The sequence below is a fragment of the Pristis pectinata genome, chromosome 43 (assembly GCF_009764475.1).
Source record: "Pristis pectinata isolate sPriPec2 chromosome 43, sPriPec2.1.pri, whole genome shotgun sequence".
Classification (NCBI taxonomy): Eukaryota; Metazoa; Chordata; class Chondrichthyes; order Rhinopristiformes; family Pristidae; genus Pristis; species Pristis pectinata.
Genome location: NC_067446.1, coordinates 973,613 through 998,083, shown reverse-complemented (window position 1 = coordinate 998,083; position 24,471 = coordinate 973,613). Strand labels below are relative to the sequence as shown.

At 54.2% G+C, this 24,471-nt stretch overlaps 1 protein-coding gene across 3 annotated transcripts in view; it reads left to right on the top strand.

Annotated features, from left to right (window-relative positions):
- Window positions 1-24,471, top strand: part of LOC127566591 (fibulin-2-like) — a 46,376-nt gene that overhangs the window by 16,521 nt on the left and 5,384 nt on the right. For 2 of the 3 annotated variants that reach the window (XM_052009070.1, XM_052009071.1), the window contains exons 5-14: window positions 5,173-5,455; window positions 7,363-7,428; window positions 7,706-7,807; window positions 10,526-10,666; window positions 11,283-11,426; window positions 11,674-11,802; window positions 12,813-12,938; window positions 21,492-21,611; window positions 23,495-23,623; window positions 23,834-23,957. In XM_052009070.1, the coding sequence (XP_051865030.1) occupies window positions 5,173-5,455; window positions 7,363-7,428; window positions 7,706-7,807; window positions 10,526-10,666; window positions 11,283-11,426; window positions 11,674-11,802; window positions 12,813-12,938; window positions 21,492-21,611; window positions 23,495-23,623; window positions 23,834-23,957 (1,364 nt within the window). The remainder of the gene's footprint in view (window positions 1-5,172; window positions 5,456-7,362; window positions 7,429-7,705; window positions 7,808-10,525; window positions 10,667-11,282; window positions 11,427-11,673; window positions 11,803-12,812; window positions 12,939-21,491; window positions 21,612-23,494; window positions 23,624-23,833; window positions 23,958-24,471) is intronic. The other variant, XM_052009073.1, reaches the window with a different exon arrangement.

Sequence of the window (24,471 nt, the reverse complement as noted above, 5' to 3'; positions counted from 1 at the left end):
CACCCACCACTCTCTGTGTAAAAGAAAAAAGCCTGTCTCGCACATCTCTCTTAAACTTTCCCCCCTCTCACCTTAAACCTCTGCCCTCTAGTATTTGACATTTCAACCCTGGGGGAGAAAGATACCAGCTGTCTACTCTACCTACACCTCTCACAACTTTATAAACCTCCACCAGGTCTTCCCTCAGCCTCTGCCGCTTCAGAGCAAACAACCCAAGTTTGTCCGACCTCTCCTTATAGCTCACACCTTCTAATCCTGGTGAACCTCTTCTGCACCCTCTCCAAAGCTCCCACACCCTTCCTGTAATGGGGGCGACCAGAACTGCAACACAATAATAACCTGACCAGAGTTTTATACAGCTGCAACGTGACTTCCTGACTCTTGCACTCAACGCTCCGACCGATGAAGGTGAGCGTGCCGTACGCCTTCTTCACCGCCCTGTCTACTTGTGTTGCTACTTTCAGGGAGCTGTGGACTGGCGCCCCAAGACTGGTGCATAAGAGAGGATGGATGTGCCACAGAGGGAGGGCAGGAAAAATTCACCAGGCTTGTTCCAGGGGTGGGAAAATGAGGGAAGATCTCATCTAAACTTACAAGGCTGTATGCAGGGAGGGTGTTTTCCCCGGTTGTGGATTCTGGGACCAGGGGACACATTCTGAGAATAATAAGTTGACCGTTCGGGACTGAGATGGGGAAGAAACTTTTTCATAGTCACACAGCACGGAAACAGGCCCTTCGGCCCAACTGGTCCATGCCGACCAAGGTGCCCCATCCAAGCGAGTTCAGTTTGCCAGCGTTTGGCAATAACTGTCTAATCATTTCCCATCCATGGACCCGTCCAAGTGTCTTCTAGATTGGTATTGGTTTATTATTGTCACTTGTACTGAGGTCCAGTGAAAAACTTGTCTTGCATGCCGATTGTACAGGTCAATTCATTACACAGTGCAGTTACATTGGGTTAGTACAAAGTGTATTGATGTAGTACAGGTAAAAACAATAACAGTACAGAGTAAAGTGTCACAGCTACAGAGAAAGTGCAATGCAATAAGGTGCAAGGTTTCCCTCTGGATCCGAGAGTCGGGTCTGCTTTGTAGGTCGGTTCCTCCAGGTCAGAAGATCGCCAGCCCTGTAAGAAGATTTAAAAGAACATTATTAGTAATAGTTAGTGACATGGAGTTTAAATTTAAAAGTATAGAACGATTATAGCGAGGGTAATGAGTAGATCTGTAGAGAGCAGCTTGCAACGAGTCGCCACGCTCCGGCGCCGTCTTAACATACCAGCCTCAACCACTTCCTCTGGCTCGTCACTGACCACCCTCTGGGTGAAAAAGGTTGCCCCTCGTGCTCCTGTTAAATCTCTCCCCTCTCACCTTAAACCCGAGCCCTCTAGTTCTTGATCTCCCGACGCTGGGGAAAGAGACTGAGTGCGTTCACCCAATCTATGCCCCTCCTGATCTTGAATCTTGAACCTTTGGAACTGTGTCGGGGGAGGTTCTGTCGCTGAGTTCACTCGACACAGAGGTGGGTAGACCTCTGGATTTCGAGGGAGTAGAGTCCTGCAGCACGGAAACAAGGCCCTTCGGCCCATCACGCTCACGCTGACCTTTTTCCCCATCTACACTAATCCCATTTGCCCGCATTAGGACCATCCCCTTCCATACCTTGCCTATGAGGAAAATCAGGAGGGCAAAAAGAGAATTCTTTTCTTTTGCAAGATTTTTATTAATTCCACAACGAAAATACAGAGTACATGAAAAAAAGATAAAACACTACTAAATACATTGTGTTAAATCATACTTGAAATCACAATACCCTATATTAGTAATCAAAAATGATAATTAATAACAAATAAATTGGAATAATTTTATTATATAAAAAAAACTAAACCCATTACCAAGAGAGAAGCTGTTTGGAAAAAAAAAGGACAGGGAAAAACCCTTAATGCATAATGTTATCAGCCAATATCTGTTTTTTAACCACCAGATCAAAGGTTTTGAAAATAGTTCGAAAAAAGGTCCCCACAGTGTTTGAAAGTCTAAGTTAGATTCAGAAATTGAACAACAGGTCGTCTCTAAATTTAAGTATGACGTACCATCCCGTAACCATTGAGCATGAGTAGGCAGAGAAGAAGAGAATTCTAAAGAGCTTGTACAAGTATATTTAGAGCAAGAGGGTAACCAGGGAGAGAGTAGGTCCCATTAAGGATCAGTGTGGTCGTCCATGTGTGGAGCCACAGGAGATGGGCGAGGTGTTAAACGAATATTCCTCATCTGCATTTACTGTCAGGGAAAGTCATGAGAGCAAAGGAGTTGAGGGGACTGAATGGAGGTGGATTGGAACATGTCCACGTTACAGCGGAGAAGGTGCTGGAGGTCTTAAAGCATTTCAGTGTGGAAAATCCCCAGGACCTGAGCACGTGTGTCCCGGGACATTGTGGGGAGGAAGATGCTGGGGTCCTGGCAGAGATACTTGTGTCGTCGTTGGCCACGGGTGAGGCACCGGAGGATGGGAGGCTGCCTGATGTCCTGCTGTTGTTTAGGAAGGGCAGCGTGGACAAGCCGGGGAACTCCAGGCCGGTGAGCTGATCATCTGTGGTGGGTAAGTTGCAGGAGGGGACTCTGAGGGACGGGATCCACCAGCATTTGGAAAGGCGGGGACTGATCAGGGATGGTCAGCATGGCTTTGTGTGTGGGAGATCGTGCCTCACGGATTTGATTTATTTGAAGAGATGACCAAGAGGGTTGATGAGGGCAGGGCGGTAGATGTCGTCTACGTGGACTTTAGCAAGGCCTTTGACAAGGTCCCGCATGGTAGACTGGTCCAGGGTAGATCCCATGGGATCCTGGGTGACCCAGCCAATTGGACACACAATTGGCCTGGTGGTAGGAGTCAGAGGGTGGTTGTGGAGGGTTATTTCTCAGACTGGAGGCTGGTGACCAGTGGCGTGCCCCAGGGGTCGGGGCCGGCTCCACTGTTGTCTGTCCTCTGTATTAACAGTTTGGACGAGAATGTAGGTGGCACGGTTAGTTTGTGGATGACACCAGAACTGTTGGTGCGGTGGACGGTGACGAGGGTTATCTGAAATTACAGCAGGGTCTAGATCAACTGGGCAAGTGGGCCAAGGAACGGCAGATAGAGTTTAATCCAGAGACGTGCAAGGTGTTGCACTTTGGTCTGTTAAACCAGGGCAGGGCCTTGGAGAGTGTTGTAGAACAGAGAAACCCAAGGGTACAGGTACAAAGTTCCCTGAAAGTGGAGACACAGGTACACAGGGTGGTGAAGAAGGTGTTCGGCATGCTGGCCTTCATCAGTCAGGGCGCTGAGTACAGGAGTTGGGACATTATGTTACAACTGTGCGAGACGCTGGCGAGACCACACTTGGAGTACTGCTTGCAGTTCTGGTCGCCCAGCTAGAGGAAGGTTGCCATTAAGCTGGGGACGGTGCAGGAAAGATTCACGGGGATGTTACCGGGACTGGAGGGCTCGAGAGACAGGACAGGCTGCGACCTTCCTCCCCCTGGAGTGCAGGAGGCTGAGGGGTGACCTCATAGAGGTTTATAAAACCACGAGGGGCGTAGGCAAAGTGGAAGGTCGCAGTCTTTCTTCCCCAGGGTCGGGGAGTCTAACCCTGGAGGGCATGGCTTTAAGGTGAGAGGCAAAAGATTTAAAGGGGACCTGAGAGGCAACTTTTTCCACAGAGGGCGGTGGGTGTGTGGAACGAGCTGCCAGAGGAAGTGGTAGAGGCAGGTACAATTGCAGTGCTTCTTTCAAAAAAAACGTATCATTTGGACAGGCAAGATTTAGGGGGATATGGGCAAATAGCAGCAGCTCAGGAAGGCACCTTGGTTGGCATGGACGAGTTGGGCCGAAGGGCCTGCTTCTGTGCTGTGTTACGGTGACTGACTGTCTGTTAACCCTCTCTGTGTAACACACTCACCCCTGAGATACCTTTTTAAAACCCCTCACTCTCACCTTAAACCTATTATTGATATCGCTGCTCTGGGGGAGAAAGAATCTGACCGTCTACCCGATCTGTGCTTCTCTCAAGCTTGCCTACCTCTATCCGGTCACCGCCTTTGCCCCCAGAGAGAACCCCAGCCTCTCCAATCTCTCCCCATAGCTAAAGTCCTCCAATCCAGCCAACATCTTGGAAGGCCTCCCCTGCACCCTCTCCAGCCCTTCCTACAGTGTGGTGACCAGAACTGCACACCGTTAGGGGACGGTTCAGGAGGATGGGGCTCAGGAAGGAGACCGGTCACCATCTTGGAGCTGGCTCTGGTGGGATCAGCCTGGGGCACTGGGTGGTGGAGTGGGTGAGGGAGGGTGTCAGTTCCGGTCTCCATCCCCAGGGGTGGGTCTTCGTGAGCAGAGGGAGAGGTGTCCCGTGGGCTGGGGGCTGCCCTGTACTCACTGGGGTTGGGAATGGGCTTGGGTGGGGGAGGTGGTAGGGGAGCACAGATCCTGCTGGGACACTGGATTGGGAGAGGGTTGGACAGGAGGGAGGTGAGGCTGGATCCTGGAGGGGGAGCAGAGTGCTGGGGGAAGGGGCCGACGGATGGAGATGAGGAGGAGTTTTCTTGCGGTCTTTGGCATTCCCTCATCCCTCCCCTACCCCCTCCCACTCCCCTACCCTCACCTTCTCCCTCACCCCTCAACCCCTCACCTCCCTCACCCCTCAACCCCTCGCCTCCTCCCTCCCCCTCACCCCTCAACCCCTCACCTCCCTCACCCCTCAACCCCTCGCCTCCTCCCTCCCCCTCACCCCTCAACCCCTCACCTCCCTCACCCCTCAACCCCTCGCCTCCTCCCTCCCCCTCACCCCTCAACCCCTCACCTCCCTCACCCCTCAACCCCTCGCCTCCTCCCTCGCCCTCACCCCTCAACCCCTCACCTCCCTCACCCCTCAACCCCTCGCCTCCTCCCTCGCCCTCACCCCTCAACCCCTCGCCTCCTCCCTCCCCCTCGCCCTCACCTCTCAACCCCTCAACCCCTCCCCCTCTCTTAACCTCCTTCCCCCTCCCCACCCCCCTCGCCTCCCCCTCCCCCCCCCTCCCTCCTTCACCTCTCCTTCCCCTGGAGTGGGTCCAGGAAGTAGCTCCCTGGATGGGGGGTTGTGGGTGGGGGTTTGGGAAGGGGGCAGGTGTGGCCATTCAGCCCCTCTCTCCCTGCTAGCGCTGCTGCCGTTGCTGCTCCCTGGGTCTGCGGTCGGCGGCCAGTGGCCTCGAATGCAACCGGACCCCAGAGCTCGGAGCTGCCTGTTCCCGGGTCTTCTCCGCCTGCTGCCTGCGGGGGCTGGACCCCCCCTCGTCCAGAGATCGGGGAACCAGCCACCCCCCCTTGTCCGGGGATCGGGCAGCGAGCCGCCCCCCCTCGTCCGGAGACCGGGGACCGAGCCACCCCCCCTCGTCGGGGAACCGCCGGGAGGCAAGACGGCCACAGGAGGAGGTGTCAGCGGGTGAGTGGGGTGGGGGGGGGTTGTGGGTGGGGGGAGAGGAGGGGTGGGGTGGGGGGGTTGTGGGTGGGGGGAGAGGAGGGGTGGGGTGATGGGGGAGAGGAGGGGCGGGTGTGAGAGTGGAGGAGTGGGGTGTGAGGGAGCAAGGGATTGTAAGGGTCCTGGTCAGGAGCAGGTGGGCCTTGGGACGGGGCTGTTCCAGAGGGAGGTGGGAACCAGCTTCACAACAAGTGAGGTTGCCCAGTCTCAATGGGTCTGGCCTTCCCGTGGCTCCACGCCTCTCAGCTGCCCGTGGAAACATCCCGGAACATCCCAGAGGATCTCAGATCATCCCAGAGGATCCCAGAACACCTCAGTGGAACTCAGCAGGCGGTCAACATTTTGGGTCAGGACCCTTCCTCGGGACTGAAGATAGGGAAAGGGGGAAGCCCGATATATAGGAGGGAAAAGCAGAGCGGTGAGAGGTGGACAGAAGAGGGGAGGTGGGGTGGGCACAGGGTGGTGATAGGTAGATGCAGGTAAGAGGTAGTGATGGGCAGGGGTGGGGGAGGAGGGGAGGGCAGATCCACCGGGGGATGGGACTAAGGTAAGAAGAGAGAGGAAGGAGAGGCTTGGAAAGGGAGGAAGAGAAGCAGCATTTTGGGGGGGGGGGGGGGGGGGGTTGTGGGGAAGGGGGTTGGGGATTACTTAAAATGGGAGAATTCAATGTTCATGCCATCAGGCTGCAAGGTTCCAAGATGGAAAACGAGGGGCTGTTCCTCCAGTTTGCGCTTGGAATTGTCCCGGCAGTGGAGGAGGCCGAGGACTGACATGTCAGTGATGGGGTGGGAGGGGGAGCTGAAGTGACCGGCGACGGGGAGACGCAGGTCACGGTTACGGACGGAGCGCGGGTGTTCTGGACCTCATGGTCACTGGCACTCCCTCCCCAACTGGGCCATTGGAGCCCTTTCCCCACACAGAGGAGGGGCTCACTCCCCCACCTTCTCAAGGGGCTGTCAGGGACTGGGTGACTCGGTCCCACACCTGCAGCCACGCTGCATCTTCCCCACTCCACCTGGAGATGTTCTGCATGGAAGCCATCTCCCTGCTCCGCTTGAAGACACAGACAGAGCATTGCCACTCAACCTGACCCCCACATCCAGCACAAGGTCTGTCGTCACACCACACGGGAACAGGCCCTTCAGCCCAACCCGTCCATGCCGACCAAGATTCCCATCTAAGTCAGTCCCATTTGCCCGCGTTTGGCCCGTATCCCTCTGAACCTTTCCCATCTGTGTACTTGTTCAAGTGCCTTTTAAACATTGTTAATGTCTCTACCACCACCTCTGGCAGCTCATTGAACACACCCAACACCCTCTGCGTGGAGAAGTTGCTCCTCAGGTCCCCTTTAATTAATCCTTTCCCCCTCTCCCCTTAAACCTGTGCCCTTCGACTTTAGACTCCCCGACCCTGGGGGAGAAAGTTTGTGACCGTCCACCTTATCTATGCCCCTCGTGATGCTATAAACCTCCATACGGTTACCCCTCAGCCTCCTTCACTCCAGGGAAAATAGTCCCAGCCTCTCCTTGTAACTCGAGCCCTCCATCCCAGACGTGGAGTGGTCTAAAATTTCTCGGCCGGACCCCCACAGTTCTCTGGGTGAAATCCCCTCCCTCTCTAACCCCTCTACTGAGCTCTGCCAAGGGGCACATCGTAATAGGTCCTCGGTGGAGACCCCCAATGGGTCTTCGGTGGAGGGAACCCCAGTAGGTCCTCGGTGGAGAGACCCCCAGTAGGTCATCAGTGGAGACCCCCAGTGTTCCTCAGGCCCGGGTGGGTGGGAATCAGGAAGGGATGTCTCCCCAGGGTCCGGAGTCTAAAGCTGTGCTCTATTGTGTGTCCACCGGCCAATGAACCTCTCTCCCTGGCAGAGGCAGACAGAGGAGGGGACGTGGGACGGGAGAGCCCATTGCCAGGACGTGGAGACGTCTGTGAAGGTAAGGGTTCCCCTCCCACCCCCACACCCTCCCCAAGGATGATCCTCAACCTCAACTGCCCCACCCCTTCCCTGAATGGCTGCCCCCCTCTCTCTCCTCCTCCCTCTCCCCCTCCCCCGCTGCGCTGTCCCTCTGGAGTTGAACTGCCCCCTCGGAATGCAAATTGGGCGAGCTGTGTGGGGGGGAGGGTGGGGGGGTGGGTGCCTTGGGCGACGGGAAGCTGTTCTCCTCACCCCCCACCATGTGAATTTCTCTCTTTGTGTTGCTGTGTTCCCAGGGCAGTCTCGCTGCTCCCAGCTCTGCACTCCGTTGGGACTTTCCTACGCGTGTAGCTGCCTCCCAGGGTATCAGTTGCTTGCGGACGGCACCTCCTGTGAAGGTAATTCCTGCCACACTCAAAGACCTTTTGCCCCTTTCAGCACAACCCTTGGCATCTATCCTCCAGCAGCGCAACGCTCCCTCCTCACCGCCCCCCCCCCCCCCCCCAACGGTGCTCCCTCAAAGCCAAAGTTGTGTTTATTGTCACCTGCACGTCCATGTGTGCACAGGTGCAATGAAAAACTTGTCGCAGCATCGGGTACACAACATTCACAAGAAAAACACACATTATACAAGAAAGAACACAATCGGAACAACACAAAGTCCACTGTAGTGCAAAGTGGTCCCAGTGTTGCTAGACTGTAGTGATTGGGGTTGTGCCGGTTGGTTCAAGAACTGAATGGAACACTACAGCACAGTACAGGCCCTTCAGCCCACAATGTTGTGCCGACATTTTATCCTGCTCTAAGATCTATCTGACCCTTCCCTCCCACATCGCCCCCCATTTCTCTATCATTCATGTGTCTATCTAAGAGTCTCTTAAATGTCCCTAATATATCTGCCCCCACAACCTCTGTGGGCAGTGTGTTTCACGCACCCACCACTCTCTGTGTAAAAAAACTTACCCCTGACATCCCCCTTATACCTTCCTCCCATCACCTTATGTCCCCTCGTGTTAGCCATTGTCGCCCTGGGAAAAAGTCTCTGACTGTCCACTCGATCTATGCCTCTTATCATCTTGTACACCTCTATCAAGTCACCTCTCATCCTCCTCCTCTCCAAAGAGAAAAGCCCTGGTTCGCTCAACCTATCCTCATAAGACATGCTCTCCAATCCAGGCAGCATCCTGGTAAATCTCCTCTGCACCCTCTCTAAAGCTTCCACATCCTTCCTATAATGAGGCGACCAGAACTGAACACAATACTCCAAGAGTGGTCTGACCAGAGTTCTATGGAGCTGCATTCTGTAGAACATTGTTCCTTTGTTGAAGAAAGGGCAGCAGAGACAAACTCAGAAACTACAGGCCGGTGAGCCTCACGTCAGTGGTGGGGAAATCACTGGAGAAGATCCTTAGGAATAGGATCTACTCAGATCTGGAAAAGCATTGACCTGTCGGGGATAGTCGGCATGGCTCTGTGCAGGGGAGGTCACGTCTTGCAGACTCTATCGAGTGCTTTGACGAGGTGACGAGGGTGATTGATGAGGGCAGGGCAGTGGGTGTTTTCCACATGGACTTCAGCAAAGCTTGTGACAAGGTCCCTCCTGGTCGGCTGATCCAGATTAAGGCACATGGGATCCATGGAGACTCGGAGTAGATTGGATTGAGAACTGGCTCGGCCATGGAGGCAGAGGGGGTGGTGGCGGAGGGGAGTTATCCGGACTGGAGGTCCGTGACCAGCGGTGTTCTGCAGGGATCGGCGCTGGGACCTCTGCTGTTTGTGACGTACAAATGATCTGGATGAAAATGTCGGTGGGCTGATTAGTAAGTTTGCAGACGACACAGAAGTTGGCAGAGTTGTGGACAGTGAGGGAGGTTGTCAGAGGGTTCAGCGGGATATCGATCAGCTGGAAATGTGGGCAGAGAAGTGGCAGATGGAGTTTAATCCAGACAAGTGTGAGGTGTTGCGCTTCGGGAGGTCAGATGTATGGGGAAAGTGTACAGTGAATGACAGGACCCTGAGGAGCATCGATGTACAGAGAGATCTCGGGGTGCGAGTCCACAGCTCCCTGAAAGTGGCAACAGAGTAGACAGGGCGGTGAAGAGGGCGTATGGCATGCTTGCCTTCATCGGTCGGAGCGTTGAGTGCAAGAGTCAGGAAGTCACGTTGCAGCTGTATAAAACTCTGGTCAGGCCACACTTGAAGTATTGTGTACAGTTCTGGTCACCCCGTTACAGGAAGGACGTGGAGGCTCTGGAGAGGGTGCAGGAGAGGTTCACCAGGATGCTGCCTGGATTAGAGAGTGTGAGCTATAAGGAGAGGTTGGACAAACGGGTTGGCGGAGGCTGAAGGGAGACCTGATGGGTGTATAAATGTATGAGAGGCGTAGATGGACAGTCTTTTTCCCAGGGTGGAAATGTCAAATACAAGAGGGCATAAGTTTAAGGTGAGAGGGGGAAAGTTTAAAGGGGATTTATGAGGCAAGTTCTCACCAACAGAGCAGTAGGGGCCAAGCAAAGCAGATACAATCACAATGATTAAAGAGTATTTCGACAGGCAGGGGATGGAGGGATACGGACCACGTGCAGGCAGATGGGATTAGTCTGGACATGGTGGGCCGAAGGGCCTATTCCTGTGCTGTACTGGTCTGTGTTACCCCCACAGCGATACCCTGGGCAGACCCACGAGTAACCCCTGCTCTGGGTCAGTCGGAATTGACAAAATCCCCCCCCCCCCTCATTTGTGGCGTCTGTGAAGCACCTCACCACCAATCTTCTCTCCCTCTCCCTCCACTCCCCCCCCCCACCCCCGTGTCCTCTGCACCCCCCCCGCTCCCGACTCTCTCCTTCCTTTGCTGACCTACTGTCACATTCTCTCCATCCCTGCATCCATTCTGTCGATCTAATTACCCCCGTTTCTGCTCCCCATTCCTTTGTCACGACTCTCTCGCCCTGTCTCCCCCTCCCTCCCTGCTCCGATCCCATCCTTCTCTCGCCTCCTCACCCTGTCTCCACCTGTCTGTCCATCTCCTTTCACGCTCTATCCATTCCCTGGCTACCCCACTGACACTCCCCTGCTCTCTCCTCCCTCCCCACTACCCCCACCCACCCCTCGGACAGATGTGAACGAGTGCACAGCTGGTACTCACAACTGCTTGGGGCAACACCAGTGCGTCAACCTCGAAGGATCGTTCAGCTGTGTGCGCAGCAGTGACTACTGCCAGGAGGGTTTTGTGATGATGGAGCAGGGGACCTGTGTCGGTAAGGATTACATCTGTGCCCTGCCATGTTAAAGTTTGGAAACCGCATTCCCCTGTGTGTCAAACACAAACCGCAAGGTGACCTAGTCAGTGGACAGATCTCCCCCCGAGAGAGAGGGACTGATGGACACCGGTCAGTGGACAGATCTCCCCCCAAGAGAGGCTGAGAGACACCGGTCAGTGTACGGATCGCCCCCTGAGAAACGGGAACTGAGGGACACCGGTCAGTGCAGACCTGGGCTGTCTGTGACCTCCTGGGCAAGTTTCAGTGAGTGTAACTCCAGACAAAACCACGGGTTCGGGGGGTTGATAAAAAGAAAAATAGACCCCCGGGAGTGGGTTACAGGCTGGGATCTGAACTAGGGGTTCGAGGGGTGAGGGGGGTTTACATATACAGAATAACAGGTCCCCGGGAGTGGGTTACAGGCTGGGATTTAATCCAGGGGTTTGGGGGGGTTTATATATAGAATAACAGATCCCCGGGAGTGGGTTACAGGCTGGGGTCTGATCCAGGGGTTCGGGGGGTTTATGTATAGAATAACAGGTCCCCGGGAGTGGGTTACAGGCTGGGGTTTGGTCTCGGAGTTGGTGACGGATCTGGTTTTCCTCTGCGACAGATGTGAACGAGTGCGTGTCCCTGCAGCCCCCCTGTCCCCCCGGACACAACTGCATCAACACCATCGGCTCCTTCTCCTGCCTCAGGGCTCCCATCAGCTGCAGCAGTGGCTACCGGGCCAGTGAGGACAACACCCGGTGTGTTGGTGAGTGCCAGCTGTCACCACCCCCCCCCTCGCGCCCCCCACCTCCCCTGCCCCACTGACCACCCACCTCCCCACCCCATCCCAGGCTCTCCTGATGATGTCGGTCAGTCCGATGTTCTGATCAATGCAGCCATGTCCTATGGGAGGGGCAGTGAGGGGTGATGGAACAGTCCCGTCTCTGCTTCGCCCTCCCTCCACCTGCCTATGTAACGGAGACCCTTCCTCCCACCCCCCCCACCCCGTGCAGATGTGGACGAGTGCCGGGCTGACTCCCACCGCTGCAGTGCCGAGCAGGTGTGCCGGAACGTTCCGGGCAGCTACAGATGTGACTGCCGGCCGGGGTACCAGAGCCATCCCTTCACCAGGACCTGTGTAGGTGAGTGTTGGTCCTTTCTCTCTCCCCCCTTCCCCATCGCTTCGCCCCGCTCAGGGGAGGGGAGGGAGCAACGAACCCAGTGGGCCAGGCGTATGCTGACCAGGGATCCCCTTCCCTGACTGGTTGGTGGGAGGAGAGGGTGAGAAAGAGAGAGGGAGAAAAGAGGGGAGGGGAGAGAGTGAGAGGGGAGGGAGAGAGGGGGAGTGAGAGGGCTGGGGAGAGAGTGAAGGGGGAGGAGGGGGAGAGAGGGAGGGGGAGGAGGGGGAGAGAGGGAGGGGGAGGGAGAGAGTAAGAGAGGGGGTGAGAGTGAGAGGGGGGTGAGAGAGAGGGGAGCAATTGATAGAGGGGAGAGGGGGTGAGATGGGGGAGAGGGAGGGGGTGAGATGGAGAGGGGGCTGAGGGAGGGGAGGGGAGAGGAGGTGAGAGGGGAGGGGGTAAGGGAGAGAGGGGGAGAGAGGGGAAGGGGGGAGGGGCTGAGGGAGGAGGGGAGGGGGAGAGTGGGGGAAGGGAGGGAGGGGGAGGAGAGGGATGGAGGGGGCGAGGGAGGGAGGAAGGAACCCATTGCCGAAACCGTTGCAAACCTGCTACGACCGATGTAGTTCCTAATGAGTGGGACAAATTAGGTATCAGCTGTTTGTCGGAGGAAACCTTTCTTCGTTTGAACAATTGTCGACCAAGTACAATTTACCAAAAGCTCATTCCTCTTAGATATTTACAAATTAGAGATTTTCTTCGATCTCAATTGCATTCTTTTCCTTTGAGTCCGGATAAGAATTTATTAGATGTAATATTTTATTTGGAACCTTTTCAGGATGGCTCAATATCTAATATTTATGACAGATTACTAGGAATGAGTAAGGTGCCACCAGATAAAATTAAAAACCCTTGGGAACAAGATTTGCAGATGCCAATTTCCGAGGAAACTTGGAATGAAATTTTCAAGTTGGTTAATACTTCGTCATTATGTGCTCGTCACTCTCTCCTTCAATTTAAAGTGGTCCACCCCACAGATATCAACGAGTGCCAGCAATACATGGGACGAGTCTGTGCTCAGCACTGCCGGAACACCCTGGGCACATACCAATGTGACTGCAGCGTGGGATACCGACTGGCCGCAGACAACCGGAGCTGTGAAGGTAACCGCCCCTCCCTCAGGTGGTGTGGGAAGCCCCTCTGACCGAGGAGAGACCCTCAACCCCTCGCCCTACTCTGCAAACACTCTTACCTATGCTGCATCTGAAGTATTGCGTTCTGGTTGCCCCAGTACAGGAAGGGTGTGGGGGCTTTAGAGAGGGTGCAGAAGAGGTTCACCAGGATGCTGCCTGGATTACAGGGCGTGGGCTTTAAGGAGAGGTTGGAAGACTTGGGTTGTTTCCGCTGGAGCAGCGGAGGCTCAGGGGAGACCTGATTATGAGAGGCAGAGTAGACAGCTGGTATCTTTTTCCCAGGGTTGAAATGTCTAAAACCAGAGGGCATGCATTTAAGGTGTGAGGGGGTAAGCCCAAAGGAGACGTGTGGGGCAAGTTTTTTGCACAGAGAGCGGTGGGTGCCTGGAACGTGCTGCCTGGGGTGGGGGCAGATATGATAGAGGCACCTCAGAGACTCTGAGATAGGCAGATGGATGTGCGGGGAACAGAGGGAGATGGACGTTGTGCAGGCAGAAGAGATTAGTTTAGTTGGGTGTTTTTTTCACTAATGTAATTTGTTCGGCACCAACATTGTGGGCTGAAGGGCCTGTTCCTGTGCTGTACTGTTCTACGTTCTGAGCCAGGCACATAAGGTCACACCTCCCTCTGGGGCTCTCGCTTCTCTCTCTCTCACGCTATCACAAAACAAGGGAGCAGAGGTAGGCCATTCAGCCCATCGAGTCTGCTCCATGAGGAGGAAAAAGACCTATTCCTATCCGGCCCCAATTTCCAGCCTTTTCCCCACACCCCTCGATACCCTGATTAATTAGATACCTATCAACCTCCTCCTTAAACACCCCCAATGATCAGCCCTCCACTGCTGTACGTGGCAACGAATTCCATAAATCCGCGACCCTCTGGCTGAAGAAATTTCTCCTCATCTCTATTTTAAACCTGTACCCTCTAATTCTAAGACTGTGCCCTCTGGTCCTGGACTCACCCACCAAGGGAACAGCTTGGCCACATCTCCTTTGTCCAGTCCTTTCAACATTTTAAATGTTTCTATGAGGTCCCCTCTCATTCTTCTGTACTCCAGTGAGTACAGTCCAAGAGCCGACAAACGCTCATCATATGTAAGCCCTTTCATTCTGGGATTCATCCTCGTAAGTCTCCTCTGAACCCTCTCCAACATCAGCACATCTTTCCTAAGATAAGGGGCCCAAAACTGCACACAGTACTCCAAATGAGGTCTCACCAGTGCCCCGTAGCACCTCATCAACACTTCTTTCTTTTATACACTATACCTCTCGAAATGAATGCCAACATAGCATTCGCTTTCCTTACCACCGATCCGACCTGGTGGTTAACCTTTAAGGTATCCTGCACGAGTACCCCCAGGTCCCTTTGTACTTCTGTACTTTGAATTTTCTCCCCTTCTAGATAATAATCTGTCTGTTTATTTCTGTTTCCAAACATTTCTCAACATTGAATCTCATCTGCCATTTCCTTGCCCATTCTCCTAAACTATCTAGGTCTGTCTGCAAGCTTCCTGTCTCCTCAATACTCCCTACTCCTCCACCTATCTTGGTGTCATCCACAGACTTAGCCACGAAACCATTTACTCCATCATCCAAATCGTTAATGTACAAGGTAAAAAGAAGCGGCCCCAACACCGACCCCTGCGGAACACCACTAGTAACCGGTAGCCAACCAGAGCGAGATCCTTTTATTCCCACCCTTTGCTTCCTGCCAACCAGCCAATGCTCCACCCATTCTGTTATCCTACCTGTAATTCCATGACCTCTCATCTTATTAATCAGTCTCTTGTGCGGCACCTTGTCGAAGGCCTTTTGAAAGTCTAAATACACAACATCTACCACCTCTCCCTTATCCACCCTACCTGAGATTTCCTCAAAAAATTCCAATAGGTTGGTCAGGCAGGATCTTCCCTTCACGAAACCATGCTGGCTTGGACCTATCTTGCCTTGCAGCTCTAGGTATTCCGTAACCCCATCCTTGAGGATCGATTCCAATAACTTTCCCACCACCGATGTCAGTCTAATAGGTCTGTAATTTCCTTTATGCTGCCTCCCTCCTTTCTCATACAGCGGAACTACATTTGCGACCCTCCAGTCCTCCGGAACCACGCCGGAGTCTATCGATTCCTGGAAAATTATCGCCAATGCCTCTGCTATCTCTAAAGCCACCTCCTTCAGAACCCGGGGATGCACCTCATCCGGTCCGGGAGATTTATCAGTCTTTAGCCTATTTAGTTTTCCTAGCACCTTCTCCCTAGTAATCTTAACTGAACCCAGTTCCATTCCGTGAAACCCCTGACTGTCCGGTATATTGCTGATGTCCTCCACAGTGAAGACCGATGCAAAATACTCATTTAATTCCTCTGCCATCTCTTTATCATCCATTATAATCTCTCCTGCACCGTTATCCATTGGTCCTATATCAACCCGTGTCTCTCTTTTACTCCTTACATATTTAATAAAAACTCTTAGTATCCTTTCAAATATTATCTGCCAACTTCCTTTCGTAATTTCATCTTTTCTTTCCTAACGACCTTCTTTGATTCTTCCTGCAGGTTTTTAAAAGCTTCCCAGTCTCCTGTTTTCCCACTAATTTTTGCTTCTTTGTACGCCGCCCCTTTTGCTTTTATTTTAGCCTTCACCTCTCTCATTATCTACATTTGTGCCTTTTTTCCATTCAAAACCTTTTTTCTTGGAATATATCTATCCTGCATTTTTCTTTTATCCTGTAGAAATTCCTTCCATTTCTCCTCCGCCGTCCCTCCAGCCAGCTTACTCTTCCAATCAATTAGGGCCAACTCCTCTCTCATACCACTGTAATTTCCTTTGTTCCACTGAAATATCGATACACCAGTTATCAGCTTCTCCTTCTCAAACTTGAAACTGAACTCAATCATATTGTGATCACTGGTTCCCAGTGGTTCCTTTACCTTTAGTTCCCTAATCACCTCCGGTTCATTACACAGCACCCAATCCAAAACAGCTGATCCCCTGGTGGGCTCTTCAGCAAGGTGCTCCAAAAAGCCGGCCCGTAGACATTCCACAAACTCACTCTCCTGAGATCCACTGCCTTGCTGGGTTTCCCAGTCCACCTTCATGTTAAAATCCCCCATAATTATCTTAATGTTGTCCCTCTGACACGCTTTTTCTATTTCTAACTGTAACTTATCGTCCACATCCCGACTGCTGTTAGGGGGCCTATATATAACTTCTGCTATTGTCCTTTTACCCTTGCTATTTCTTAGCTCCACCCAGAAGGATTCCGCCTCTTCTGACCCAATGTCCTTCCTTTCTATTGATTTTATATCACTACTAACCATCATGGCCACACCTCCCCCTCTGCCTACCCGCCTATCCTTCCTATACACTGTGTACCACTGGACATTCAGTTCCCAATCACATCCATCATGAAGCCATGACTCGGTGATTGCCACAATGTCGTATTTATTAACCTGTAGTTGTGCCACTAGGTCAGCTACTTTATTCCTAATGCTACGTGCATTTAAATATGGTATGTTTAGTCCGGTATCTGCTATTGATTTTGTTGTACTTCTATTGTTCAGCAAATTATCCTGATTTCTCACCTGCCTATCCTTCTTACCATCCTCACTGCACACTGTCTTGGACTTGTTCCTATATACCTCTTCCTCTATCCTAACATCCTGGTTTCCATCCCCCTGCCAGATTAGTTTAAACCCTCCCCAACAGCTAAATTAAATATTCCCACCAGGATATTGGACCCCTTGGAGTTTAGGTGTGACCCATCCTTAGTGAATAGGTCATGCCTCTCCCAAAGAAAGTCCCACTGATCCAGAAATCTGAAGCCCTGCCCCCTGCACCAGTTGCTCAGCCACGCATACATCTGCCAGAGCTTTCTATTCTTACTTCCATTAGCACATGGCATGGGTAGTAATCCTGAGATTACTACCCTGGAGGTCCTACTTCTCAACTTTCTTCTTGTATTCCTCCTTAAGGACCTCTTCTCTTTTTCTCCCAAGCCATTGGTACCCACATGTACCCAGACTTCTGGCTGATCACCCTCTCCCCTCAGAATATTCTGGACCTGGTCCGTGACATCCCGTACCCTGGCACCAGGGAGGCAACACACCATCCGGGTATTGTTGTCGGGTTCGCAGAATCTCTTATCTGTTCCCCTCACTACAGAATCCCCGATAACCACTGCATTTCTCCTTCCCCTCCGGACCACAGCACCAGGCACGGTGCCAAGGTCCCAGTTGCTGTGGTCTTCCTGTCGGGTCTTCCTCTCCAACAGGATCTAAAATGAGATACCGATTTGCGAGGGGGACCGCCACAGAGGTACTGTGTACAAACTCTTTATAGCTTCTGTCTATCTCCTACTCAATCTCCCTAATCAGCCGAAGGTCATCGAGCTGCTGCTCCAGACTCTCAACACGTTCCTTGAGGAGCCACATCTCGGTGCACTTTGTGCAGATGTAGGCATCGGGGAGGCTGGTGGTCTCCCAGGGTCCCCACATCTGGCACTCCAAACATAAAACTAATCCCAGATGCATACTGCTATGGCACTGTCAATACTACTAAGATAAATAAACCAGTGACTTACCCCTGCTCTATAAATCTCACCTCTTACCCAGTCTCATTGAAGCCCATTGAGCCAAAGCCCAAACCCTCTCCGCTGTCCGTTGGATATGGCAGTCTTTTTAAATTGCCTGCGTGCTACCCAGTGACGTCACGTGCCTGCACATTCACTCGCCGCTATCCTGAACACTAAGCAAAAAAACTCAACACTTCATTAGTTACCGGCTCTCTCCGCTCCTTCACCTCTCGCTGCCAATCAGAACACTGAAGCTCCTGCTGAAACTCTCTCGCTCCCCCAGGGGAAGCTCCCTCATTGAGGGAGGGAGCCTCTTGTATCGGGCCTTGGTTGATCTTTTATCTCAGCGCACTTCCTGCACCAATGTTGGATCCCTCGTGATCCAAGAATGTCAACTGGGCATCTCCTCAGCAGTCCAGAGAATTCCAAGGACTCCCCACCCTCTGGGTTGAAGGACTTTCTCCCCTCTCTGTCCCAAAGGGTCAGACCCTGAATTCTGGGACCCAGCAACTTCGTCCGTCCCGATGCGATCTCTGGTTCTTCAAAACTCCAGGTCCCATCTGCTTAATCTCTCCCGACAGGACAGACTCACTGTCCCAGGAACAGATCTGGTGAACCTTCCCTCTCTGCCTTTGGGTGGGGAGACCAGACATGTCCACCGTATTCCTGGGCTGATCTCACCCAGCCTCGCTTATCGTTGCAGCAAGATCTCTTGGATTCAAGTCAACTGCTTGTGGGGAGGAGACGGTCACCCACCTCTTTAGAAACATAGAAAACCTACGGCACAATTCAGGCCCTTCGGCCCACAAAGCTGTGCCGAACATGTCCCTACCCTAGAAATTACTAGGTTTACCCATAGCCCTCTATTTTTCTCAGCTCCATGTACCTATCCAAAAGTTTCTTCAAAGACCCTATCGTATCCGCCTCCACCACCGTTGCCGGCAGCCCGTTCCCCGCACTCACCACTCTCTTTTACCCCTGACATCTCCTCTGTGCCTGTTCCCCAGCACCTTAAACCTGTGTCCTCTTGTGGCCACCATTTCGGCCCTGGGGAAAAGCCTCTGACTATCCACACGATCAATGCCTCTCATCATCTTATACACCTCTATCAGGTCCCCCCTCATCCTCTGTTGCTCCAAGAGGATGTGGAGACAGACACGAGGGTCCATGTCCCTCATGTCTGTCTGCACATACCCAGCAGTGGGGTAACAGAGGACTCTGCTCTCCAGGCTGTTTCCAGGGTCACACACACCGAGACAGACATCAAGTGCTGCAGGAAGATCATCAGCTCTCTTTGGCCTGCCGGAAAATTAGACTCAGTACAAAAACAGGCCCTTCGGCCCAACCAGTCCACGCCGACCAAGATTCCCATTCAAGTTGGTCCCGTTTTCCCACAGTTGGCCTGTTTATCCTTCTAAACCTTTCCCATCCATGGACCTGTCCAAATACCTTTGAAACGTTGTCATTGCATCCACCTCAATCACTTCCTCTGGAAGCTCGTTCCAGATATTCACCACCCTCTGTGCGGGAAAACTTACCCCTCTGATCTCCTTTACCTGTCTCCCCTTTCTCCCTAAACCTGTGCCCTTTAGTTCGCGACTCCTCTGTCCTGGGGAAAATGACTCTTCTCTCCCTATCTCTGCTCCTCATAATCTTACAAACTTCTAGAAGGTCACCCCTCGGCCTCCGACGTTCCAGTGAGGACAAACCCAGCCTGTCGAATCTCTCCTTGTAACTACAGCCCTCCATTCCAGGCACCACCCTGGGGAATCTCCCCTGCAGTCTCCATTACCACAACGTCCTTCCTGTAGCATGAAGGCCACAACTGCACACAATGCTCCACGTGGGATCCAACCAATGTCTTGTACTGCTGCATCGTAACAGCCCAACTCTTACACTCAACGCTCTGGCCTGTGAAGGCAAGCGTACCGGCTGACTTCTTCACGATTCTAGCCGCCTGTAAAATGGATTGTATCTGCCTGCTCAACCAGCTCGTTCCATGTTAACTCGCAGTGATCGATGTACAAGGATTCCGGCTTCCCCTGAACACCGACACCCACCCCTCGTGTACGGGGATACCCGGCTCCCCCCGAACACCGACACCCACCCCTGGTGTACGGGGCACCCAGCACCCCCTGAACACCAACACCCACCCCGGGTGTACAGGGACACCCACCCCTGGTGTACGGGGACACCTGGCTCCCCCCGAACACTGACACCCACCCCTGGTGTACGGGGCACCCAGCACCCCCTGAACACCAACACCCACCCCGGGTGTACAGGGACACCCACCCCTGGTGTACGGGGACACCTGGCTCCCCCCGAACACCGACACCCACCCCTGGTGTACGGGGATACCTGGCTCCCCCTGAACACCGACACCCACCCCCGGTGTACTGGGCACCCAGCACCCCCTGAACACCAACACCCACCCCTGGTGTATGGGGACATCCGGCTTCCCCTGAACACCGACACCCACCCTTGGTGTACGGGGCACCCAGCACCCCCTGAACACCGACACCCACCCCGGGTGTACGGGGCACCCAGCACCCCCTGAACACCAACACCCACCCCGGGTGTACAGGGACACCCACCCCTGGTGTACGGGGACACCCGGCTCCCCCCGAACACCGACACCCACCCCTGGTGTACGGGGATACCTGGCTCCCCCTGAACACCGACACCCACCCCGGGTGTACAGGGACACCCACCCCTGGTGTACGGGGACACCTGGCTCCCCCCGAACACCGACACCCACCCCTGGTGTACGGGGATACCTGGCTCCCCCTGAACACCGACACCCACCCCCGGTGTACTGGGCACCCAGCACCCCCTGAACACCAACACCCACCCCTGGTGTATGGGGACATCCGGCTTCCCCTGAACACCGACACCCACCCTTGGTGTACGGGGCACCCAGCACCCCCTGAACACCGACACCCACCCCGGGTGTACGGGGCACCCAGCACCCCCTGAACACCAACACCCACCCCGGGTGTACAGGGACACCCACCCCTGGTGTACGGGGACACCCGGCTCCCCCCGAACACCGACACCCACCCCTGGTGTACGGGGATACCTGGCTCCCCCTGAACACCGACACCCACCCCGGGTGTACAGGGACACCCACCCCTGGTGTACGGGGACACCCGGCTCCCCCCGAACACCGACACCCACCCCTGGTGTACGGGGATACCTGGCTCCCCCTGAACACCGACACCCACCCCGGGTGTACAGGGACACCCACCCCTGGTGTACGGGGACACCTGGCTCCCCCCGAACACCGACACCCACCCCTGGTGTACGGGGATACCTGGCTCCCCCTGAACACCGACACCCACCCCCGGTGTACTGGGCACCCAGCACCCCCTGAACACCAACACCCACCCCTGGTGTATGGGGACATCCGGCTTCCCCTGAACACCGACACCCACCCTTGGTGTACGGGGCACCCAGCACCCCCTGAACACCGACACCCACCCCGGGTGTACGGGGCACCCAGCACCCCCTGAACACCAACACCCACCCCGGGTGTACGGGGACACCCGGCTCCCCCCCGAACACCGACACCCACCCCTGGTGTACGGGGATACCTGGCTCCCCCTGAACACCGACACCCACCCCGGGTGTACAGGGACACCCACCCCTGGTGTACGGGGACACCCGGCTCCCCCCGAACACCGACACCCACCCCGGGTGTACAGGGACACCCACCCCTGGTGTACGGGGGCACCCACTCCTTCCACCTCCCTCACACGCTGTTTCTGTTTATTTTATCACATCCCACCTGCCCATTGCCTTCCCCATCAGTGTTCCCTGATGCCCCCCCCCCCCCCGTTGATGGAGGACGGCTGTGAGAGTGTTGAGGTGGGTGGTGCTGGCGTTACCAAGGGTCCAGACTAATCCGTGTGTCTCCCCTCCTTTCCTCCCCACCCCCCGGCTGCTGCCCAGACGTGGATGAGTGCCAGGGGAGCCCCTGCAGCCAGGACTGTGTCAACGTGCCGGGATCCTTCCAGTGCCACTGCCGCAGGGGCTACACCCTCAGCCCCACCGACCGGACGACCTGCCTGGGTGAGTCTCCTGCCCCTACAGTGGCTAAATGTTTGGCTGGGGGGTGGGTTGGGACAGGCAGACCCGCTGGCCTCCCTGCTTGGCCCGGTCAGGTGGCATGGCAGCTCCAGAGACACGGGTTCGACCCCCACCTCTGACGCTGTGTGTGTGGAGTTTGCACACTCTTCCCACCCCCCCCCCAGTGCTCCAGTTCCCTCCCACATCGTCACAGGGAAACTGGCCCTTCGGCCCAACTGGTCCATGCCGACCAAGATTCCCATCTCAGCTGGTCCCATTTGGCCCACGTCCCTCTGAACCATGTACCAAATGTCTTTTGAATGCTGTTCATGTACCTGCCTCAACCACTTCCTCCGGCAGCTCGTTTCACCTACAGACCACCCTCTGGGTGAAGAAGTTGCCCCTCGGGTCCCTATTAAATCTCTTTCCCCTCTCACCTTGAACCTGTGCCCTCTGGCTCTTGGTTTCCCCAACCCAGGGGAGGAAGGACATTCCACAGGCATGTGAGCTGGGTGAGTTCATCGATACCTCCACTTCTGGGTGAGGGATCGGATCGGGGTGGGGGGGGGGGGGAGAGAGGTGGAGGGAATTGATGGGAATGTGAGGAGAATCAAATGGGATCAGTGTGTAAACAGGAGGTTGGACAGCACAGACTTGATGGGCCGAAGGGCCTGTTGTGGCTGGTGCATCTTCTGAACTGGGTCTCTGACTCCACTTCCCTTTCAGACCCCGGTCCCCGTCGTTAGAATTGACTCCAACCCTTTCACCCATCATCTTCTGCCTGTGGCCCCCACCTCTCAACGTCCCATCTCCTTGGAAGAGCACCCCCACCTCAATAACCTCTCCTCGTTCCCTGCCGCGTGACCTCCTCCCAGAGGGACGTTCATTGATGCACCTTCCCCAACTCCCCTCCCCCTTACTCACCCCACCTCCAACTTGGAGAATTCTGGAGGAGTTATCTCAAAAGATCTTGACGTGATTGGGAAACGGACTGTAGACTGTTTGCTGTTATGTAGAGAGTTGTCCCGAGACAGAGTAGTGAGGTGTTACCGAACTGAATCTGATCCCCCAACCACGGTGTGACCCCAAGCTCGGCTGAGAGGGTAAGAGTGGGGAGGAAGCCAGGCTGAGGGAGGGGTTTTCAGGGCCCAAGGCATCTGATGGCACAACTATCAATGTAGGAGCAAGAGGAACAAGAGGTCTTGGGAGGGAAGTGGGGGGCGGGGGTAGGGGCAGGAGGGAGGGACTGGAGAGTGTTACAGAAGTAGGGTGATGAGTAGGGAGGGGTGCAAGGGTCAGAAGAGGTTGTGGAGGCAGGGAGATGGTGATAAAAGAGGGGTGGAGGGGTTCGGGGGCTGACAGGTGGAGATAGTGCAGGGTCTGGATGGGGTTACAGAGCTAGGTAGGGAGAGTGGGAGATAGGGAGGGGTACAGGCTCCAGAAGGGGTTTCAGAGGGAGGAGAGAGATGGAGATAGGGAGGGGCATTGGGGCCAGAGGAGGCTTACAGAGGGATGGGGAGGGGAGAGGGAGATGCAGGGGGTGCAGAGGCAGGGAGATGGGAGAAGTGCAGGGTCTGGATAGGGTGCAGGATCCAGTGGGGGGTTGTGGAGGCGGGGAAGTGTGCAGGGACTGCTTACTGAGAGAACTCCAGCAGGACCTGGACACGAGGGAGAGACTTTTAAACTCACGGCAGTGTTGCACATCAGTGATGGGGTTTCAGTGAGAGTCGGGACCTGAGACACCAGGGTTTTGGGGTGAGCTGGGGTTTTCACGAGGTGGGTCGGTGTTGGAACGGCGGAGTTAATTCCGAGGTTGTTGGGGTTCCTGTTGCTCAGCTTGTGTTGGTGAGACGGCAGAAAATCATTGGTCCATTGGTCTTTCGCAGACGTTGATGAGTGCTCCCTGACCACCTTGCCTCTCTGTGCCTATCGATGCATTAACACACTGGGATCCTTCAGCTGCACTTGCCCTGACGAGGGCTACGTACTCTCACCCAACAGAAGGAACTGCAAAGGTACTGTATAATTAGATTCTGTAGACTGTTTGAGTGGATTATTTAAACTTGCGTCTATTGAGCCTATTTAGACAGATTTTTTTTTGTCCTCGCTATTTAATTCAACACCATCTCTGAGGGATGGGCTAATAGTTGTACCTGGAACATCACTCTGGCGGCAATTAACTCTGACGGAATGGGTATGTAAATCTTATTGCTGTTCCTCACCAGATCTCGACGAATGTACACTTGGGACTCACAACTGCACTGCTGCCGAGACCTGCTTCAACATTCAGGGTGGATATAAGTGTCTCTCCTTCGAGTGCCCTGCCAACTACAGGAGAGTGGGACAGACGTAAGTAACCTTGTCCACACCTGTGTGTTATTTCTGGTTGAAAATCTCCACCCATTAGACTGAAGTCAAGGTCTGTCACCTCCTGCAGTCAGTCATCCAACTATTATTCATTGGGGGCAAATTTCATTACAGGCCATTGAAGTAGATTCTGTAGACTTGAGTCGACAGACCTATTTAAATAGATTCTGCAGACTGCCATGGGTTTGTGTAAACAAAAATCGATGGATCTACTTGAATAGATTCTGTAGACTGGCAGTGGTCTGCTTAAACAAGAACCTATTGAGCCTATTTAAGGACAGTCTGTTGTTAGGTTGCTCTGTAAGTAGACTTAAGTACAAGATGTTGGTGAGGCTACACCTGGAATACTGTGTACAGTTTATGGGAAAGATGTCATTAAGCTGGAAAGAGTGCAGAGAACAGAGAAGATTTATGAGAATTGCCAGAACAGCTCAAGTTATAGGGAGAGGTTGGGCAGGATAGGACTTTATTCCTTGGAGTGTAGGAGACTGAGGGG